General features: G+C 33.8%; 1 protein-coding gene across 1 annotated transcript in view; it reads right to left on the bottom strand.

Moving 5' to 3' along the window:
• LRRK2 (leucine rich repeat kinase 2) overlaps nt 1-24586 on the bottom strand; it is a 115307-nt gene that overhangs the window by 72332 nt on the left and 18389 nt on the right. The window contains exons 12-18 of the mRNA XM_011363166.2: nt 20879-21008; nt 15182-15306; nt 10941-11044; nt 4095-4239; nt 3814-3953; nt 1641-1769; nt 1396-1566 (exon numbers count right to left, since the gene is read on the bottom strand). Of these exons, the coding sequence (XP_011361468.1) occupies nt 1396-1566; nt 1641-1769; nt 3814-3953; nt 4095-4239; nt 10941-11044; nt 15182-15306; nt 20879-21008 (944 nt within the window). The remainder of the gene's footprint in view (nt 1-1395; nt 1567-1640; nt 1770-3813; nt 3954-4094; nt 4240-10940; nt 11045-15181; nt 15307-20878; nt 21009-24586) is intronic.

The following is a 24586-nucleotide window of genomic DNA, read 5'->3' as shown; positions in this document are numbered from 1 at the left end:
AAATCCAATGTTTCAGCTGTACACTTTAACAGTAAAGCATATATATATTTACACTGTGTGTTCACCACTCATAGTTAGATTTCTTTCTGTCACCACATATTTGACCCCCTTTACCCCGTCTACTCCCCCCCATCACCCTCTGGTAACCACAAGCTATTGACCATGTCTATGAGTCTCTGTTTGTCCTGTTCTTCTATTGAGAAGCAACTATTTTTAATGTTGCTTGCTTAAAAGAAATTTCACTAAAGTTAACTAATTTGATTATTTGTTTGGTTTTAATGCTTAAATTAATTGTGCATGAAAATGAGTACAGGTTCACTTTCTTTTTATGTAGGTTGCTAATTAGTACTAACTTAATCTTATAGTTGACAAATTAATTTGGATCCATAGGCAAGTGAGAAATTAAATAAAGTAAGGCTTGAAAAGTAAATTATTGGAAAATATAGTAGTCCGCTGGTTATTTAATAATATATATTAAATCACTACATAATTGCTTTTCTAGAAATATTATTAAATTTCTAGGAAATATACATGGTGCTGTCTGAATGCTATAAACTCTAAAATTTATACAACAAAGACAAACTTGAAATTACATGTAATGTACTTTAGTAAATACTTATTAAATTCATATTGTATATAAAGCAATGATTTAGATATTCTGAACGATACAAAGCTGAACAATGTACATTTCTACTTTCATACAACTCAAAATACACAAGCGGTACATAAATCATCATGGACTTAGCGAAGTATATCTTTATTTCGCACGGAGGTTGAGGAGGACGAGGAGAGCTTAATCAAGGAAAAAGAATTTGTGTTAGAATTTGAAGGAAGAGCAGGACAATTAGATAGATGTGTTTGCACAGTGAACAAGGGAAGTGAGAGAAGGAAGGCAGGATCACAGTGCTACACAACTGTGGGGGTGGCCAATAGGGGGGAAAGTCAACACGAACGGTGTCCCCTAGGGTGTGCAGTAGACAGCCCACAAGGCCACATGTGATAGTCATGAGAGGAGAACTTTCCTGTCAGAGAAATTGAAAACGAAGAGAAAACGGTTGAAATATGATCAAAACAAAATAAAATAAAATTGCATGTTGAGTAGAGGGTGGCTGGAGAACAATTTGTACAGAGATGCATGGAAGGAGACACATTTGAAAAGCTATTTATTAATCTAACAAAGTAGATCAACAAGTAAAATGAAGGATTAGACTGAATAATACCTAAGAACTCTATTACCTCTAAACTTCTGTGAATCTAAACTCCTACTACAAATCACAAGCAGTTGTGCAATAAACTGGTAAACTCTGTAGTGAAGAATAATAGAAGGTAACTAAGAGCTATACAATAGCAGAGTCAAATAATAGAGAAAGACAAAGTGACATCTTGAACACTTACCTGACAAATTAAAGAAGTTCCCTCCTTTGCTCGATTGGCGTCTGCACCCAACAGAAGTAAGCATTCGACCATGATGCTATTATTCTGATCACATGCTCTCTCTAGCATCACACTTTTTAACTCATCATCCATAGCTAATTTTGCAAAACACTTGCAACAAAGGTTTAGAAACTAAAAATAATGGAAATAAGGATTAGAGTCAGCTAAATACATAACAGTTAACATACAGGTGAAAAACATTGTACCTGTTGATCTTTATGTTCCATGAGACTGGAAGACATCTGATGGAATATTATTGAATCAAAGTAATAATGCACCAGCAGCTTGGAAAAAGACTCTGACAATTCCAGCATTGTCAAGATTGCCTGAAATCCCTGAAAGTGGGACCAAAACTAATTAGAACATAAGCAATTTTATGCAAAAAAGAATAAATAATATAAAACATAGAGTATGTATAATATACAATATATATAATACCGAAAATCTGAGATGTTCACTCAACTAGGTAGATGTATTTACTGGGTTTGTACTTTAAAGCTGTAAACCTTGAAACAATCATATAAATGCAGCTTGCTCTCTCCTTACCAAGAAATACAACAGGCACACAGAGAATAAAATACTAATGAACAAACCATCGTCTAGCAATGCAGGAAAAATACCTAATCCACTGATATTTGGCTTTTATAGATCCCTGTCTGAAGCCATACCTACAGGATGAAAGCCAGATATTAATCAGGATTAGAATAGCAGAGTCAGCAGGGCTACAGACCCAAATAGGCCAATAAAGTGATTTTTTTATTACAAGATTACATGTTAGGTTTTCTAGATAGCCCAGAATTTCCTAAACATTTTTGTGCTTTCTTCTGAAATTTAACCTCAAAGAGACAAATGTGAGCTCCAAGATTTCATGAATTTGAGTGTATTTGATAGAAGCTCTAAAGGCACTCTAACATTTACATTCTTGCGGCAAATTACTTATAAAGGACTGATCAGTCACATCTTTACGTTTTAGAACCACCTAAGCATCTTCCACCCATGTGATGTTTTAAAGAAAGAATGAACTTTTGGCTTTACTATTATTTATCTTGAGTAAACATCAAAGATCAACATAACTTTTTAGATTTTTATTATCTTTCAATATATCTTATATCTTTCAATATATTAATGAAATTGTCTAAATAGTAAAATAATTATTTTGAGCTTGTAAGATTCTGAGTTTCTACAAATACTTTCTAACATTTGATAAGAGAAGTAGTCTTAATTTATGCAGCTCTAAGGGATGTGTGGTCCACCCCTCTCTAAAACTGAGGTCCCTGCAAACTCAAATTAATGCAGCAGCAAAACAGGTAATGAGACTGTGTAGAAGGCATATAATTCAAATTAAAAACTTATAAACACTGAACTGGCCAAATAAATATGTTGGCAGGCCAAATTCAGCCCACTGGTCAATAATGTACACCTCTATTATAGAGATCCTAGAATTTATGCCTAGATGAATTAATATTGAGTAACTGAGAGCTCTATATCTGCAGAAAATCATTTCCTTTCCCTCGGATTACTTTTAATCAATTCTGCCTTGGCTTTAATCATCCTAGTGGAGGCACATTATAAAAATCAGATTTATAAAACACAATGTTGTCTTTAATTTAAGAATGTTGTATTTCCAGTAGCACTTTATAATTAAAAATTTTACATACAATATCTCATTTACTAATAATGTCTTTGCAGAGGTTAGAGCCTAGACATTTTTATTGCTAGTCAATGTTGTCATTTATGAAAATATTTGTTGAGTGTGGTTTATGAAAGTTACAAACTCCATTACTAAAAAACCACAACCATGGCAGACACTCTTAAACTATGTTTTCCCAACATATGAAAAACAGCAACAAAAAAATCTGTAACAATTTATCTCTTAATTGTCCCTGAATTAATTCTAAACTGATACCTCAGATTCCTAATAAAAACAGTTATTATATATTACATTTTAAATTTTGCTTGAAGAAAAATGTTTAAAATATTGTTTCACCAGAGGAAAAAAAATCAAGGGACAAAATTACTACAGGTAAGAGGCCCACAACAAAACACAGAGAATGACAAACTTTGGAATAATTATAACTTCTATTTACCTAAAATATAAGCAAATGCTCAGCTAGCTGGAATTTCTTTAGCATATTCTCTGCTATTTCATGGAAAAGACAAATGGCAAATAAACATCTGATTTTAGAGATTTAATAATGAAATAATCTTTAGAGATTCAGTTAAATTCTCTTTACCTTCTAAAATTAAAATATTACGAAATGAATAACTGTTTTCAATTAACTGGAATATCTTCATTAACACAAAGTGAAAATGATATCAACTGCTCTGAAAGAGAAATCTGCACAAGATCTCACATTCCTTTCAAGATAATGCACATACTTTAATCTGTATTTCAGCCATATCCTTAAATCGTTGTAAACTGGAAACCAGAATTTTCGCCAGCAGACGCCCAGTTCCTATAAATAGATTCTTCTTTGTAATCAAGCATCCTATAAGACTTAAACCCAGACACTGAATTTCTAGAAGAATAAAACAAGAGGAGGTGGGGCGGGGGGAGAAGCACAATTAATTGTTTTAAAGCTCAAAACTGAAGAAAAAATTTAAAGACATCCAAAGCCTATAAAAATCCATTCTAAATCCTGAATTCAAATTGAACCAACCTTGGTCATGCGGATACATCTGCAGTGTTTGAAGCACTGAATCAATAGCACCTTCCAGAGATAACACCTCTAATGCATCAGGAAAATGTGCTATAGAAGAAATTACTTTTAATCCACATTTCTGAATCCCAGGATTTCCAATGAACTAAAAGGACAATTAAGAATGTTTACTGTTAAAAATGAGTTCTTAATACTTATCTTAGTTAAAGCCAGCAATAGACTGATAAAATATAAACTGAGTAATCTAAATAGCTTCAAACCAGAGTCAAGCTCTGGTGTGGCCTTTTCAACATAATCTATCCTTTTCTCACTTCCATGCTGTCAAAGAACAGAAATACCTTCTTTTACCCCATCTAGCCCCTCAGTGCCTCTCAATTTTCCATATTCGGCTTTTTTTTTTTTTTTTTTTGTATAGGGTGTGAAAATAAGCACCGTTTTCTCATCCTGTGCCCTTCTCCTTCACGTCTCGTTTTTCCACCCTAAGCATGTTTGCTGTAAACATCTTTGCTGCAAACAATTTTGCCGCAAACATTGTTGTCGCACAACTAATTGACCGTAAGGCAATTTTGCCATAAAAGATTTAAAGAAGAGAGATATTTAAAAAGGACACAATAAAACACTAAAAATTTAATAACAAAATTAAAAAGACTTTATTGAGAAAAATGAAAATACATTGCCTTGGAAATCTTTCGTTCATAGTATTATACATCTCTTTTTTACTTGCGAATTTGTCTGCTTGTTCAGCATCACCCTTTTTCTTTTTCACTACCATTTTTTCCTTCCTTAAGAGAGGTATCAGTTTCCACCTATAGAACTGATAATTAATAATCTTGAAAACTGTTGTGAATTAGTAGCCTCCTCTTTTCTATTGGCTATAGCTTGGTAAACTTTTGTTTTTGACAGATGGGAGGGATGACTGTGATTGCCAAAGAATCTGCAAACTGATAAGTTATTTTTTAGCACAGTATGCAATCTGGCTTTACACATAGTTTCGCGATCTGGCTTCAAAATAGTTGTTATCATCCACTATTTTAAGACTATCATGTTTACTACTTATTGTTGAGACCATTATGAGGGCTGAGATTTATATACTATAAAAATGGGAATACTGCAAGAACGTAGTCAATGGAGAACTGAAACCAAACTGACAACTAGCTTAAATACATTGTCTGTTAAATGTAAACGAAACTGTCAATCGGTTACTTTATCTTTGAGAAATTGCCTTACAGCCATTTTTTTGCACGGAGAAAATGCTTTTGCAAAGATGTTTATGACAAAAATGCTTGTGGCGAAAATACTTGCAACCTCTTCTCCATCTCCTCAGCTTGGACATTATTTCATCTATCATTCAACAAGATACTCATAACTTGCCTCCCCTGGCACTTTTTCTTGTTATTATTTCCATCCTAAGAAAACCCTGGACAGTAAAAGTACATCAGCTTTAGAACCAAATAATTTGGGGTTAAATTCTGTCTCATCACTTAACAGTTCAATGAATTTGAGGACCATTCAAAATGAACGAAATAACATTTTCTTCAGGAGTGATATTTACTCAGAAAGTGTTAGTCAAGAAGTATAAAGAAGTTCAAAGTGGTGCAAAGTGAAGCTAGAGGGATGCCTCAGTATCTGTCTTGGCTTCCTCTCCTCTAAAATGACCCTAATAATGCCAGGTTGTTTTGAGGATGAAATAAGATAACTCATTGTCCACACAATAAACACTGAATGATGGCCACAGTTCAGGCCTTGGGCTATCATCCTCCTCAGAGATTAAAAAAAAACTTCTAAATGGGAGAGAGAGTGTCCCTAAATTGTTCTTCCATTGCATGAAGCTACCACTTTTCCTTCATTTCTAAACTTATTAATAGAAAAGTCTACAACCATTACACCTCCACATTCTCCCTACCCCTTAATTTCATATAATCAGACTTCTGTCCTAACCACTCTGAATTAAAACCATTCAAAGAAAAAAGTCCTTTAACCACTGAATTGCTGCATTTTTCTCCCTTGATTTCCATGACACAGTATACCCCTAATTATTCTCAAACTTTAAAACCATTCATTTGCCCATTTCCTTTATAATCTTTTCTTTCAACTCCAAACTTTGTACTTTCCTTATTCATGGGTGATAATACCAAAACCTATGTAACACTTGCTATGTGCCACCCTTTTAAGCACTTTATATGTATATTAACTCATTCAATCCTCACAATGACCCGGTGATATAGACACACTATTATTATCCCTATGTTATTAATGAAAATAGAGACACAGAAACCTTTCAGCAGATAATTCAAAGCACAAGTTTCAACTCTCCTAATTTCTCTTTGCTCGACAGCCATATCTTTAAATCAGATTTATTAAATCAGACTGTTATTTATGAAGCATCTATCCTTGTCCTTAATACCATCACCTCTAACAAGTTTCTGCTCAACTCATGCTTCTTGCTAACTTGAGCTCCCGTAAGTCTAACCATGTCAGCTTCAGTTCAATGATGACTAATGACTTGCAACAGGAAATCTGTGATTTGTCTATGCAAAAGGGAATTTAGAGTATCACATTATTACACATGACAGAACTCAAATAAACTATTTGATCAGTTAAAATAGTGGTATTTGATTTCTGACAATTTCATAAATTTGAAAAACAGATACATGTGTCTAGGTATATACATATGTGTATTTACAAGCCTACAATGGACTTTCTCTTACCAAGTGTATTATCTTGAAAATAATGATTTATTGCATTGTTGTTTAAATGGAGATTAAAACCAATTTACTAGTTTATACTTAGCTAGTGTTGTCCAAATAAAATTTTTGAAAGTGCCAGTAGGAAGACACCTACAGAAAACTTATCATCTTTGCTTCAGGATTTTCCAAGTTTTTTTAGAGAATGCATAAATAATCAAAATGGTTTCTCTAATGAGCAAGCTAGCCAGCTCAAGGGAAAAAATACCCACACCAGCCTCTTTTCTAGCTGCCAGCTAAGTTGATTGCAATTTAGGAAAACTTTCCAGAAAAAAATATTTAATACAGAACTAGAAAGAAGCAATATAGTCCAGAACTAACATTGAGATCTATCCTAATAAAGTAGCTGAATTTAAGAAAAAGAATCCTTTGGGCAGCGGATAAAAATTCAAGTTATTTAAAAGTAAAAAAAAAAAAAATCAATCTGGTCTCAGATTTCCCACTAAAACATTGAGTAATAAAAGACAATGAAATGCCTACAAAGTTTTCAAAGAAAAGAAATAAAACCCCAATATTTTACAACAAACCACACTGTTTGAGTCCAAGTATCTAACAACATTAAAATGTCCATGGAATGAACTTTTTCATAAGAAATTCAGACAACTAAAAGATGAACAGAAAAACTATAACAAAAGGACTTGCAGTGAACATTAAATCCATATAACTGTGGAAATAAGATGAAAACAAACTGAGAAAGTATGGTTATAGAAGTGATTATGAATATTATAAACCTTGTCAATATAGAGTAATTTATTTATTGGTGAGAAAATAAGCAATATTAAAGTTTGTTGAGTGCATACTATGTACTAGGTATTGTATTACGTACTTTACACAGTAATTATCTCATAAAAATCTTATTAACCCTAAGTGAAAAACCATTTATTATCTCTGTTTTATAGACAATGAAACCAAGACTTTAAATAACTTGTCCAGAGTATACTAGTATGTGGGTGGTAAAGCCAAGTTCAAACCTAGATACCCTGATTCCAGGGCCCACAAACTCAACTATTAGAAAATTTTGTACGGTTAAAGCTATAAGAGCAAACCCTGTATAATCTCTCATCAAGTAATAGAGGAGAGAAAATATAAGGAGTGAAAATATACTAATTTCATCAAAAAGTGTGCATGAAAGGAAAAAATAAGTACCTGGGAGATACATTTATATTCATGAAAAATTAGAAATTTTCCCATAGTAATTCATTAGGAGTCTCGTCTAGTTGATTTTAATCCATACATAGGATGACATAATTTGGAAGTAGTATAACGTATGTAATTAGGATCTATTGATGGGTAATGTATTGTGAGGATAGATAAATTAAGCTGTAGTAACAATCCCAAAATTTCATAGGCTGAAAATAGAAACAGTTCCATTCTAACTTATGCTTCATATTGTTACAGGGCAGAAGGGAGCCTCTGCTCATCAGTCTCTCAGGCAACCACTGTCTCAAACAGTATAGGCTATAGTGCTTGAGAGGGTATTCTGAAAGAAGTCTCACCAGCAATTAAATGTTTGGTCTAGAAATGACAAATGTCCTCCACTTATAATTCCTTCGCCAAAACTAGTTAGATAATCCAACCTAACTACAAAAGGGCCAATAAATGCTACCCCAGAATCACCAAAAATTAGAGAACTGACAACATTTGGCAAACAGCACTAATGATTACCACATAAGTTTGTTGTCACATTTTTCTGATTCCAAATAATGTCACAATGAACATTCTTGTATAAAAAACTCTTTATGTACTAGTACAGGTCTATTATAAATTCCGAGAGTGGAATTGCTGGTCAGAAAATATATCTATTTGAATTTTGATAGACATCACAAATTTACTCCCCTTTCTTTTAATTTATATTTCTTTAATAATGATTATACTTGAGACCCTCTTCGTATGTTTATATGACAAATTCATTTTTAGCTTTAAATCTCATCCATCTATAATGAGTTTTGGCAGAATGAGGAAGGTAATACACTAAGCTTCCTTTGCTTTCCCTACATGGCTGGAGAGTTAGTTATTCCAACACAAGTTATTGAGCTATTTGACCCCCAGTTTTGAGGGAATATGATATACAAATTGCATATTTGCCTTTGAGTCTATTTCCTAAATTACCATTATGTGGCACTGATCTATGCCCTCCAGTGCCAATGACACACTATTTTAATTGCTAAAGTTGTATAATACATTTGACTATCTGTTGGAGCTGGGCCATATTAATTATACTCTTTTTTTCAAAATTCTCCTGGTTATTCATGCATATTAATTATTTAATTAATTTTTCAAAATTTTATACCAGCTTAACTAGTTTCAGAAAATATTATTTTGATTGTGTTCATGGAGATCGATTTTAATTTTTAAAAAATTAGTTATTTTATCAAAAATGGTGGTATATATTTTCATATGTTCAACTCCTCATTTGTACCTATCAACTGAGTTTCATAGTTTCGTTTAGTCCTATAAACTTTCTTTGACTTTACTCCTATGTAATTTTTTGCTTTTGTTGTTATTGTTGTTGCTTTTGCAAATAGGCTCTTTCTCTCCCTACATATTATTTACAACTGAAATAAATATCTTCAATATTTAAACTGGGTACATTTTGCTTTGAGGTTTTTTGTGATGCACGCGACCTCTTTGACTTGTGTCCATTTAATCAGAAGATTGTTTTGACTTTATAAACTCCCTTGCTAAAGACAACAACAGTGGTCACTGCATACAAAGCACAGATGCAGCCAAAATGCAGAGCTTATTTTCTACTTTGTTCTCCAGGAACAATACAGGACAAATAGATTTCTCCAGAACAGGTGACTGGAAGTTCTCACGTGTGGGTAAAGCTAAAAGGATTAGGCATAAATAGAATGTCAATGTTCTAGACAAATTTTAACTTAAGCCTGTTATTAGAATTTTATGTAAAGATTGATTCACTTTAATAAATACTTCTCATAGTCTTCGCTTTATAAATTCTGCTCTCCAAGAACACCTATTTTGGATGATGATTAATTTCTTTGTTTCTGCAGCATTTGGATCTAAAATCTCTGATGCTTTGTAACTTTTATTCAGAGTGAGACATGCTAAAGAAACTTACATTCATATTTATTTTCATCAAATATTCCTGGAATTAAATTCAACCCATTACATTGCTATAGTGAAGAATCAGATTAAGGTTTGAGTACAAATGACTCAAAATATATCATCAATTACATTATAAAGTTCAGTTGAAATTGAACTTTTAAAGGAGATCTCTCTGTAGGCTATTCTAATTAATTCATGATATTTTTAAAAGTATACTAAATTACTTGGAATTATTTCCACTTATGACCTTGAATGCTGTCTTCCTTTCATAAAAACTTTAACCATAACCATTCTTTACTTCTTTACTCATATCTTTGATAAAGAACCAACTTCTGTTGAACTTCCAAACCATCTTAATTCCATCAATACCTTTCGCATTGCACAAAATAAAAGTAATTTCTCTATTCTCTTTTCATAGTTATTGCAATTATCAACTATAGTGATTATAATACATTATCACAAATGTACATAGATATGTAAATATATGAAAATGGGAAGAAACAATGCACACTGAACCACTTCAGAGGTTATCTCTGAGAAGAGCAATGAAATCGAGCAAAAAGAATTAAAGAAGACTTTAATGCTGTGCCCTGTGTGTCTTCATGGGCTGAACCTTTCAGAGCAGAATCAGAAAAAAAGACAAGCAGCCAGGAGAGTCAAAGAAAACAGCAGCCATAGCTCCTGTCACAGCTCCGCCAGTGCTCATGAGGCTTAGTTGCACATCTAGCTCTTCAGTTCTTTCTCTGAGCAGACACGAGTGGCTTTACATTATTGGTAATCAAAAGACATGTCCAAGTCTGTAGCTGATAGCACACTTATAGTTGATAGTTGTAGTCGACAGCACACTTACCTCAGTGAAAATGGCACATCTCTTCACCTCCTACATCCTTACTATCATCTTATGTCTCTAACCACATAACTTCTTACTTTCTGAGTAAACAGAAGATGGAAAACTTAAACTAAAAATTCCCCCCATCTCCCCAAGTTTCATATTCTGTTTAACAGTATAAAGGCAGAAAACCTACATTGTACATACCCTGTTCAAAGATACTAGGACCAGTTTGTGAATATCATTCCTGAAACACTGTTCGGTAACCATATTTAGCTTATGTTGATATTCAGTATCTTCCTTGGATTCTCCTGGCAAAACAAACAAATAAATACTTTTCTCATAAAGATTTAAGCTGAACAGATTGTCACTTGTTAGAAATGATCATAATTAACCCAACAATACACATGTATTTTTTTCTAATACATGGTTCTTTACCAAAGAAATAAACCCCATCATTCAGGAATTTATAAAAGTAGTTCATTATTGAATATAAAATAAATACAGTGAATGTGGATATTTATTGAATTGAAAGTAGCAAGAAGTTATTATAGTGGAGGAATTTTCTGTAGAAAACAATCTCTTTTTTTTGTATGAGTAGGTTGTGCTCACAAGGAGCTAGATTTTTATGCAACAATGGACAACTTGAGAAAAGCTCAAAGTTATTTGGACAATGACATAAAAATGTCAGATATGTAGAAATGTAGGCATAAAAAAGCAGCTGAGATCATAGTGAAAAGAAAAATGATTTTAGTCTCAGCATCATGATAGGAAAGAGCATGTAGTTTTATTAAAAATCCTTAAGGCTGCACAATAGTATTTATTCAAAGAAAACATATTCCTTAATAAGCTACACTGTAGAAGAACTATCCCAAAACCATTGAAAAAAAACTAAAATTAAAAAAAATGTTTACACAACAGAATATTAAGTAAAATTATTATGAAAGAATGATGTTTCCCAAACCTAAGAATGTAGAAATAATTATTAATAAACAATTACTTTTAATCTTTCACTTAAATAACTTGTATTAACACAAACTATAAATTGGCTACATATAGCTTTTCATTTATTTAACAAAAATATGAGTGTCAACTGCATGCTAGGAATTTTGCTACATGTTGAGAATTTTCAGTTCTTGTTTTAAAATTTATTCAAACAGGTTCTGACATCCAATAAGTTGTATGACCTTGGACAAGTTACTTAAACTTTCTGTGTCTCATTTTCTGTGACCAAAACCATATCAACTTCTGAGGTTGCCTATCATAAGCTGATGTGACCACTAAAAGCAGGCATGTTGAGTAGTAAAAACTTCACGTCAAATGTAATGAGTCTTATTAAACATCTTTCTTATATTAAGACCAAATGAACATTTTCATAAATTTCATCTCTGGTGTTTGTTATATCACGTGAGATTCTACTATCCAGAATGGATATATCCTTTCCATACAATAGTTCCTTAAATTGCATGGACTGCAAACTTATGGAGGACAGGATCCATAACTTAATCATCTCCAGATCTCCAAGGGTTCTAAGTATACTTCTTTAGATATAACAGTTGTTAAATATACTTTTGTTGCACAAATGAGTATTTAAAAGTGACTACTCTGGATTCAAGCTATATAGGTGGGAAATCTGGCTCCATTATATAAGCCGTGACCTTTAAATCTCTATATCTTATGACTCAGTTTCATCATCTGTAAAACGGCAACAACAAAAAGTAGTATATGCCTTATGGGTACCACAAGAATTTAAAAAGTTAATATACATAAAGTTCTTCAAATAATACCTGACATATTTTAAGTCCATATTGTTAGGTATTATTGTTATTAACTATAAATGAGTTGATTTTAATATAGTTTTTGTATCCTCTTGAGTCATTTCTTCTCTAAATTAAATAAATTCAGACTGTCTTACTGTTCTTATGGATGTGGTTTTATACTCCTGCTTGCCTCTATACATTTCCCAATTTGCCTATGTCCCTTCTTAAAAATTTTACATTATTTACTCTAAAACTGAAACAAAGCCAAGAAAGAAAAAGCTAAATGATATTTTATTAAAATAATTGAGCTTTTATTATTATTTTTTTAAAGAAACTGACTCAATTACTTCAATAAGTTATTGGTAGAAAAAAAGGAGGAAGTAAACAGTACTAGATTCAAAGAAACTTAAGAGCCATAACATCAGAAGCAATATGTGGTCCTAAATTGGATACTGAATTATACAAATTCACTTTAGTGAACATCTTTGTTACAATTAAGGAAATCTGAATGTGATCTAGTTAATAAATGAGTATGTGTACATCCAGATATCTTAAAAGCACCCCAGTTTAACATGTTCAAATCAGAACAATATTCAACCTCAAAACTAATACCATAGTTACTGATACACAGAATGGTATGATAAGATATATATAGTATGGCACCGTATGGTACAGTGCGGTATGATGTGGCATGTTGTGAATATGATATGGTAGCATAAAGTAGATGGTTAGACCTTTACCTAACAGAAAGATGTATTCATATATTGATATACATATAAAATGTGTCTAGTAATATGTATATTTCCACACATAAAGCATAATCCTAAAGTTATAAAATTATTTCAAGGGTACTCATTTAATATAGCTAAACATCATTATAAAAAAATATTTAATCTATCATTTAAATATATCATTTTATACATCTAAATGATTGACTATCAGTGTTGCTTCAGGATAAATTTAAGAAAAATAAAAGAAAAATTATATTTGAAACTCATGTTTGAACCAAAAGAGGTGATTTTATTAACTAACTGATTTGGTTCTAAATATCTTTTGGTTATCAAGACTCAAATCCACTTTCAAAAGAACAAGGCCAACACTTTTAAGGATAATCGAAAGGGTTTTGTTTTGATTTTTACAATGTACAAACAAAATTTTTAAAAACTCACAATAATATTTTTAAGCAAAATTATCTGTTATATTATATACCAAAAGTTGACTGACAATTATGAATGGGACATTATAATTCAATTTAAAACATATTTATTGACTAGCCATTTTGGGTTAAGGTACTAAGAGATTTTTTAAAAAATGACTGAATAAAGCCCTATCCTAGAAAATATTTATACTCTATTACTGAGTATACTCTTATACTTGAAAACATAAAATACCTATGTGACAACAGATAATGGTCACTTAGGAGGATTTCACTTAAAAAGAAAAATAAAACAGGCCTCAAAAGATTTGGAAATTTTACAAAACCAAAAACAGTAGCATCCCTAATGGTAGTAGCTGAAAGCCAAATCAAATAGATCTTCTTTGGTTCTCTCGGATCCACCCCTTCTTCCACTGTCCTGCCCCCACCATGTCTCACCTGACAATCATGGCCTCCAATCCAGTAGCCCCATAACTAGGCTCTCACCCTGCCACACATCCTCTACATCACACTGCTATTGTTATAAATTGCAGATTTGGTCATGTAACTACAATTTTAAACATCTTTAATCAGCTTGAACTGACTTCCATTAGAAAAGCACAAATTGCATTTAAAGCCCTTTTTTTCATGTCCCGGGCACTGCTCTCCTCTATTCTATGCTTCACTTACATCAGACCTTTTGTACTTTCTCCTTCTGCTTGAAATATCCTCCTGACCTTTCTTCCAGGTCAGCCTTGCTCACCCTTCAACCTCAAAATCACAATCTCTGATCTACTCTTTTGAATAAATTATTTATGCCTCCATCAACATTATCAGAGCTTTTCATACAAATATCTACAATAGTTCTTTTCATACTGTCTGGTAATTAATTATTTACCTATCCGTCTACCTCCTAAAATAATACAGTCATGCTTTTTTTTTTTTCATTTATCTTTCATACCTTTGCAGCCTTCACAATGTTTAGAACATAAGACGCACTTAATATATACGTGTTGAATGAATGGAGGAGCAGGTGTTTCAAATGAGCTTCAAAGACTAAATAAGGTTGCAACAAATGTAAGTAGAAAGTAAAGTGGAGGGAATGGAAGCTATTGAGGTTAATGAGTAAAAGCCACATGGTTATATTTGAGAAAGATTAACTCAACAACAGAGTAAATGAAGGACTAAAAAGAGAGAAGTGTGAAAATTAGCTATTATTATAGTCCACATGAAAAAAAAATCATTTGGACTCAGTAATGCCAACAGAAATAGAAAAGAATTATTAGAGACGGACATTCTCTTTGGAAGTAAAGCACCACACTTTACATTGTAATTATTTCTTGTGTAAATAAATTATTGAATTTTCTTATTCTTATAAATTCATCTGACCATTCCGCATCATCATTTTCCTTTATTTTTGGATTAGTGGAAAGATTTTCATTTGTTTGGCAGAGACAGGTCTTTTAATTTTTGCCTAGAAATTTAATATTTCAGGAAAAGTCAAAAATCCATTTAAATTGTTATCTCTTCCCACAGTCACTTATGCAACTTACCTGGAACTATAAAATGTAAAATAGCTCGAAGTGCCTCTAGCTGCACTGATAATGATGTCTCATGACTCTTCATAACTGTTATTATTTTGGGGGCCACTGCTGCCATTGTATCCAGGGAAGTGTTACTGGAGATATCAACAGTGAAATGCTTATTAAAAATATAACCTGATTTCATTGTACAAACACCAATTTGAAAGAAGTGCAGGAAAACAAAACCAATATATTTTATTAGAAAAGACTATATGAAAATACATTTGAATTCGGCAATATGAGCATACATTAGTTGTTTTTTCATTAAACTTTGACCTCAAAAAGTTGAATTTACAGTAACCTGAGAATTATCTTATTTAGTTTCACAAACTAACTACTTCCTTCTGATCTACAAAAGGGTCACAGGCAGCAGCCTTGGAAAGTAGATGTTATTATCCACATTCTCTGGATGAAGAACTTAGGCAAAGAGAGGGTAAATATCAAGGTTTTATCACTGGAAGGTGACAGAGCCAGGATAGGAACTCAAACTCCTCTGACCCCCAAGGCAAGGGCTCTTTACATCATACCACTTGGCTCTTACAGGTTAATACCACTAGGCTTCTTATACAGTATTCTAGTTTTATTTGCATTGACATCTTGATTTCTCTAAGGTGTTTTAGTTATTCCTTCTTTTACATATGAGTAAATGCCACTCGACTAGATTTCAGTAGGTATTGGCAGTCCTTGCTTTGTGCAGTGCCATGATAACTGAAAGATGTGCATATCAGAACCATGCCCTTGACTTGCAAGGTTCCTTGGTCACTGAGATAGAGTTCCTCTTTTCTACCTTAAAGCACCAGTTTAAACAGATGCCTTCTTTGTAGCTTCCCTCCTTTGGTAACCCAGCTAGGTTCACTCTGCTTTTACCACTATGCCTTTTTATACATCACTGTCATTGTGTTATCACAATGTATTGTAATTATATGTTTACATCAGTCTCCTCAACTAGATAATTAATTTTATAGGGGCAGACACATTGTCATAGTTAACTTTGAATCTCCAGGACCAGAACTGTACACATTTCACACATGAGGAAATAGCCAGAAACATCAATCTCCCAGATTCTACAAAATCTTAAACTCTGGGTTATTCCAGTGTGTTTTTGCCTCATTTACAAAGGTTCACACACTTGCAGGACCATAAAAATCACCATTTAAGATGAATTTTTCATTTAAATGTTCAAGAGCAACACTTAAATAAGAGAAATATGACTCAAAAATATGATATATATATAAACATAAATAGATTATCTAGACTGATGTCAAAAACAATTGTAAGCCCCATTTCTTATAAGTCTAGATGTACTACTTACAGTTTATCCCATTATACACATTTCAATTATTCATATTTAATAACAGCATTAATAATAATAGCTATAATTTATTGAGTGCTTAAAATGCAGCAGGCATTATACTAATCCCTTTTTTAAATTAATTTAATCCTTACATTATAAACTTACAATTTATGAGGTTATGATTATCCGCCTTTACCAACGAGGAACCTGAAGTTTGGAAATCAAATAGCTGGCTCAAATTAGTGGGAAAACCAGGACACAAAATAGTTTTTACTGCAACATCTGTGCCATTTATTTTTCTTTTATGTATGACCATTTCCTATATAGTCTCTTTTTATTTGCAGTTTACTCAGACTATGCAAAAGTTACTTCACATTCTTTGTCCTAATAAAATGCAAAAAAAGGCACTGAACATATTCCGTAGCAAATATGTGCTGTATATAATTTAGTTTTGGTCTTTTAAAGAGGGTTTTTTTAAAGCCAGTAGTTGTGCTCTTCACACTCAATCAGTACCCTACCCCAAACCACTCATCATCCACCCCCAGATCTCATTCTGTTGTGCCACTAACCAGCTATGTCATCTTAACATGTCTGGACTTGGACTAGGTGTAACTAAAAGCTTTCTTAGCTAAAGAATGAGAACAGGAAATGATGACAAAATTAATTCAAATGAAGAAACAATCATAAACATTAGTTGTGAAAAAGCAACAATTAAAAGCCATATCCTGCTTCTCGTCAATATGGCAGAGTAGGTTAATGCTGTGCTTACCTCCTGTCATGACAACATCAAAATTACGACTAAACTGTGGAATGACCATCATTGAGAATCACCTGAAGTCTAGCTAAACAGAAGTCCATTAACTGCAGATATACAGTAAAAGCCTCTTTGAGACTGGTAAGAGGGGTGGAGATGAAGAAAGGGCTGGTCCCACACTTACAAGTGGCCGTTAAAAATCAAGAGTGATATTTCAGCTGCAGAGGTCCCCCTCAATGGAGCATGAAGTCCCACCTCATACCAGGCTCCCAAGGTTCCAGTGCTGGAGGCAAAAGTCCCCTTAACTTCTGGCTGTGAAAACCAGTGGAAATTGTGGCCAAATGAGATGGGGGCGGGGGGGTTGCTGGAGATCCAGGCATTCCTTTTAAAGAGCCTGTGCACAGACTTATTCATTGACGAACTCACTCACTCTGAGCTTCAATGCTGGAGCAGCAGCTAGAAAGGTGTCAGGACCATACAGGGAGGAAGTGAATTGTCTGGCTTCAGGGCAAGGGATGGAGGGGCAGCTTTCTCCCAGACAGAAGTTCTGGCAGAGGGCATTGTTCCTTTGTTGAGCCTTCTCTTGTCCCAGCCTGTAGACTTAGGCAGGTGCCATATCTGAGTCTCCATTAACCTGGCTAACACTTTTTGCCCTGCTCTGGTAGTTCCCTGAGATCCCCTCCTCACCCAACTTGCAGGCCCAGACAAGCCACTTCCAGTGATTTTTCTATACAAACAGCCTGTCTTGGCTCATACTGTGGACTTTCCTAAAATTTCCCAAAGATTCAAAACACTCAAATAAGCAGCATCTGGTATCAGTTGCCCCATACCTCTTGTTGAGCAGCCAGCTCCAAGACTAGCACTAGCTGCAGCAAGCTTCAGTCCACAGCTTAGTTTCTCCCAGGCACCTCCAAGCCCAGTGGCAATCATCTTTAGATCACTTTGTAGCTCATACCAACTGGCCGCAGGCAGGGCACCGGTAGCAGCTGAACTTGGTCTGCACCAGAGCCTCTCCCAAGAAGCCCCAGAACCAACACATCTGGTGGCCAGCTTCAGACCACACCAGAGCACCATTTGGCCACCTCCACAAATGACATATCCAAAGGGCAAACTTGGCAGGAACCAGAGCCCTGCTAAACTGAATCACGCTCTGTAGGGTCAGTCCCTGTATAACAGCTCCTCCACTATAGTCAAGGCCAGTCCTCACAATCAATTAGCCTGAGCATCTATCCCTCCACTGACATACAAACAGCAACCAAGGCTCAAGTATAACAGGTGAGCAGGCACAACCCACACAAGGAACACATCAGGAGGACCCAGCTCAGGTGACCAGGAAGACTGCACCATGGGGCCTCATAGGACACTTAATACATAAGGCCACTGTACCAAATCTGGGAGACAGAGCAGCTCAATCTAATACATAGAAATAAACACAGGGAGGCAGACAAAATGGGGAGACAAAGTAACATGTCTCTAATGAAAGAACAGAACAAAATTCCAGAAAAAGAACTAAAAACATTGGAGACGAGATATCTACCAGATGCAGAGTTTAAAATTCTGGTTATAAGGATGTTCAGTGATCTCAGTGAGAACTTCAACAAGAGATAGGAAATATAAAAATGGAGATAGAAAACAAAAAAGAACCAGTTAGAAATGAAGAATACAATAACTGAAATTAAGACTAGAGGAAATCAATAGATTACAGGAAGCAGAAGATCAAATCAGTTATTTGAAAGGTAAAGTAGCAGAGAATACCCAATTAGAACAGCAGAAAGAAAAAAAATAAAAAAATAAATGAGGATAGTTTAGGGGCCTCTGGGACGAAATCAAGCATACCAATATTCACATCCTAGGGGTACATGAAAGAAAAGACAGAGAACAAGGAATTGAAAACCTATTTCAAAAAATAGTGATGGAAAACTTCTGTAACCTGGCAAAAGAAATAGACATGCAAGCCCAGGAAGCACAGAGAGTCCTAAACAAGAACTCAAAGAGGCCCACACCAAGATACATTATAATTAAAATGCCAAAGGTTAAAGACAGATAATCAAAAGCACCAAGAGAAAAGCAGTAGCTACCTACAAGTGAGCTCCCTTGTCAGCTGATTTCTCAACAGAAACTTTGCAAGCCAGAAGGGACTGGCATGAAATATTTAAGGTACAAAAAGCAAGGAACTACAATCAAGAAAAAGCAAGAATACTCTACTCAGCAAAACTATTATTTAGACTCAAAGGACAGATAAAGAGCTTTCCAGACAAGAAAAAACTAAAGGAGATCATCACCACCAAGCCAGTTTTACAGGAAATGTTGGAGTGACTTCTTTAAGAAGAAAAAGAAAAAAAAAAGATTTAAAAATATGAATAATAAAGTCGTCATAACTACATATATTATCAATAATTACTTTAAAAGTAAACGCATTAAATGCTCCAATCAAAAGACACAGGTGGCTGCAAAGCTACAAAAACAAGACCCTTACATATACTGCCTATAAGAAACTTACTTTAGATTGAAAGACACACACAGACTGAAAGGGATGGAAAAAGATATTTCATGAAAATAGAAATAAAAAAAAAACTTATATCAGACAAAATAGACTTTATAAGAAAAGTTAATACAAGAGACAAAGAAAGACTCAGTAATTCCACCTCTGGGTATTAATCTAAAGAAACCCAAACACTACTTCAAAGGAATATGTGTATCCATATGTTCACTGCAGCATTATTTAAAATAGCCAAGATATAGAGGCTATCTGAGTGTCCGTCAATGGATGAATGGATAAAGAAAATGTGGTACATATATACAATGGAATATTACGCAGCCATGAAAAAGGAATGAAATCTTGCTATCTGCAACAACATGGATGAACCTAGAGGTTATTAGGCTAAGTGAAGTAAGTCATACAAAGAAAAAAATGCCTTATAATTTCATTTATATGTGGAATCTAAAAAGATAAATAAATAACAATGAACAAACAAAACAGAAACAAACTCATAGATACAGAGAACAAACTGATGGTTACCAGATGGGAGGGGGTTTGGGGCATGGGTGTAAAGAGGAAGGGATTCAGGAGTACAAATTGGTAGTTACTAAATAGTTCGGGGATGTAAAGTATACCTTAGGGAATATAGTCGATAATATTATAATAACTATGTATGATGTCAGATGGGTACTAAATTTACCGGGGTGATTGCTTTATAAGTTATATAAATGTCTAATCACCATGTGTATAACTGAAACTAATAGTGTATGTCAACTGCAATTGAAAATAAAAAATTATTTTATAAAATAAGTTGTATCCTGATTTTATCTTTTGTAACTTTCACACTTATAGAATAATTAGACAAACTGTATAAGGTTGTGTGCCATATAATTGACATTTTTCAAAACATAGGCAAAACCAAGCAAGAAGCACAAAAGCAAACCTTCAACACAATTCAACAATCTCTACCATCTCTCTCAATATTCAGATAAAATGTCAGTGATATGAGATTATGTTGTATAATATTTCAACCTTTAATTGCCTTGTTTTTCTTTTCACTCTTAGAAACATGCTTGAAATACTGATATTCTACCTGGTCCAATATTATATATTCTGCGTAAGTTCACAAATCTATATTACCTTCCTTCAAAAAGATGATTTAGCATTTTACAGCCACTTTCAGCCACTTCAGGAGAATGTATATGCTTCTGCATTAACTCCAACACGTTCAGGTATATTCCTTTTGACAACAGGATTTTTCTGAAATTAACTACAAGAGTTTTTTAATGTTACTTGTAGAAATGAAATCACATCTTCATAATTTTGCAATAAGACACAGAATATTAAGATAGTCCCAATTCATAGGAAACTATATACACTTATATATGTAACTTTTATTGACAACTTAAAGATTATTGTTTATTTCTTTATAATATATTGTTTCCAGTTTTTTGTATTTATTAACCATTTGTTGAGGTTTTAATTTTAAAAGTTTTATTCACAGAGTAGACTGGTACCAATATAATCACTATACCCCAGTTCGAATGAAAGGAATATTTTTGCAGAAAAATGTTTTAAAATAATGCCCTCCAAAATAAGAATAAAAGTTAAATTTTATTCTAATATTTAAAACAATGTCACAAAATAAATGTACTTATGGACAGCTAATATTCACTAAGTATACTAGACACTAGTTATCTGCTATTAAGTTACAAGTGTGGAGATATTTGATCATTCTCTCAGCACTTAGGGGACAGGGGACGTGGGGTAAGGCCAGGATTAGAATCAGGCTGGGTTACTTTCAGCCTTGACTTACCTTCTCCAATTTACCCAGTGGACTGTACAATCATTATCATTTCTATGTATGCTATCATGTGTAAAGGGATTGAAAGCAGATATAGAGTATAAATAATTATACGTATTCACAGAGTAATAATGCCAAAACTTAAGAAACATAAATATGCTTTACTACCAATTTTATATTATATATGGAAAAATAACTATATCCCAGTAATAATGATTACAGATAATTTCTTCATAAACTTTCTTCAATAAATGTAAATCCGATGTCTTAAAGTTTCCACATAAATATCAATTGTTCTAAAACTTTTATATAAATATCATTTCCAACATTATACACTATAATTCAAAACTTTGAAAGCAATAGAAAATGAAACTTAAAAAAATTTAAATTAAGGACTATTTTGAAAAAAAGAGTTATCAATTTCAAATTGGGAAAGGAAGAAAAGATAAGACAAAACTTAGAAATAAGTAGAAGTGATAAACATTCTAACCATTGCCAAAATCTAGAATATCTCACATTAAAATATGATCAGAAGATGGTCATTTCGCTTAGTTATGCCATAAGTTTTAATAACCCTCCTAAAGTTACTAAATTCTAACCAAGGAGTGGTCCTCAACGTTTTTGGCGCCAGGTCTGGTGCTCCTATGAGAATCTAATGCCTGATGATCTGAGGTAGAGCTGAGGCAGTGATGCTAGCACTGAGGAGCAGCTGCAAATACAGATGAAACTTCATTAGCTTGCCCACCAGTCACCCCTTGTTGTGCAGCCTGGTTCCTAACAGGCCATAGACCATTACGAAGCTGTGGCCCAGGAGCTGGGGACCCCTGCTTTAAAATATAGAAGTTATTCTAAACCAGCAGTTCTCACACTTTAAGTGTACCTCAGAATCACCTGAGAGGTTGTAAAAACACAAATTGGCTAGGTCCTAACTCCAGAATTTATGATTTAGTAAGTCTGTATGGGCCCTAGAATTTACATTTTTAACAAATTCCTAGGCAATGCTGCTGGTTCGGAGACCACACTTTACAGACCACTGTCCTGGACATCTACTCAATTTGAAACTTGAAATTGAGAATAGAAATTTCATCAAACACTAGGCCTAGGAGTCACTTTAGAGTTTACAGAACATTTTACACACTTGATCTCATTTACTAGCTATCTACATAATACTCTTGACCTCATCCACTCTACTTTAACAATAAATTATCTGCTTAAAAAGCCAGTAACAATACACAATCTCCTTCAGGTCTCTACTTCAATAGTTACCTTCTCTCATGGCTGCTGAGTCACAATTTCATCTCTTCTGACCCCTAACATGTCATCCAAAACAACTGCTTTATTTGTTTAACTACCTGACATAGCATATATTTAGTCTTATTACCTATCTTAGTCTTATTACCTATCTTCCCCACTAGAGTCTAAGTTCAAAGAGCTTGAGATTTCTATTTAACTAATACATCTCAAGCATCTAAGGCATTGTATAGTACATTGCAGGAGCTGAATAATTAATTAAATGAGAAAATGTCACACCAGACATTTGAGCCTTTGCCTTGGGACTACCATGGCAGAACCCAATTCTTCTGGCTGCCAATCCAGTCATTTTCTAGAAAATCATATCCAGCCCTGCACACCCAATATTCTCAAGTGTCTTTCAATGAGAGGTTGCCCACAGAGGTTAGTGAACAAGTTGCTCAGTTTTTTAACAGTCTTCTAAGGCAGAACTCCCTGGACAATACAAAGGACTCTGAGGACAGTTCACCTGTCAGGTGGCCAAGAACAAAGAAGTAAGGAACCAGCAAGAGCAGAGAACTGATTCTGAACAATGAAATCAAGGTTGACTCCAAATGTAACTAATTCTCAGACACCATAAGAAGCAGTCCAAATCTCACAAAATCTGAGTTGTTTTGTTGGTATACCAACAATGATTTCCAGGTAATTAAGAATTACAGCACCAAACCCATGTTGTTTGTACATGGTAAAGGTTGGTCTCCTTTCCTTAGGTGCCCTACACAAAAGCAGTCAGGTACAGTCCTCATTTTCAGGAGTGAGATCCCTATCCAGTCTCTGCGTAGTAGAAGATGGAGATTCAAGAGAAGTTCCCTTTCCTACCACTCCTGCTCTGATTTGTTATCCCCAGGGGCAAACCCTGTCTGTGTCTAAGGGCTCTTGACAACCCAAGCCTTTTATTAAAGTGCTATCTGAGAGTTGGAGTGAGAAAGGAAGAAAAGGGAAAAGAAATGCTTTTTCTCTGAATTTGACTTAAATAACAGCATAAAGAAGGTTGCAAGAGGTGGTTTCTTGATTCCTTTCACTTTACCCAGGTTCTCTACTAGAAGCTAGTGTTAACACTGGTCTGTGTTACAGGTTTTTAGTATTTTTCTCTCTTTTTCTCATTCCAAAAATATCCTGCAAGAGCTGCCAAGTCCCAATGCCTACACAATGAGTTTTCTCCCAAGATTTTTTGGCAGTATTTTCTATTCATGAGAACTGGAATCTGAACAGCCTGTGGATAGATAATTTTATACCTCAAGAGTCCTTCCAAAGGTATAATAGCAATTTTTCTCTCCTTAATAATTCACAGCTATAATACTTACATGTAAAGGACTATTTTCAAAAAATTTTATAAGGGACAATTTTATCAAATTTTAAAATGGTAAATATCTCTCTACTCATTGCATTTCTACAGTTTTCCTAAGAAGATAACGGGAACATTGTGTAAAGGAAAATGGAAAAAAATGTTTATTGTACATAGCAAAAAAAATCCCACTGGACACAAAGTCCATTAACAAAAAAAATGATTAAAAAATAGAATCTAGCCATGCATTGGAAAACTACACAGCCATTAAAAATGATAATGTGAGAATTTACATTTAGTAACACAAAAAAATGTAAAATTTGTTTGAGAGTAAAATATGATCTAATTTCTGCCACAAAAGATAGAAAATATATGTCATGTGTGAGTTCATATATAGAAGTCCAAAAGCAAAACATCAAAATGTTTTCCCTTTTTATTCTTTTACCTATATATCAACATATATATCAGA

The sequence above is a fragment of the Pteropus vampyrus genome, unplaced genomic scaffold (assembly GCF_000151845.1).
Source record: "Pteropus vampyrus isolate Shadow unplaced genomic scaffold, Pvam_2.0 Scaffold82, whole genome shotgun sequence".
Lineage (NCBI taxonomy): Eukaryota > Metazoa > Chordata > Mammalia > Chiroptera > Pteropodidae > Pteropus > Pteropus vampyrus.
This window is presented reverse-complemented; position numbering and strand designations above follow the sequence as displayed.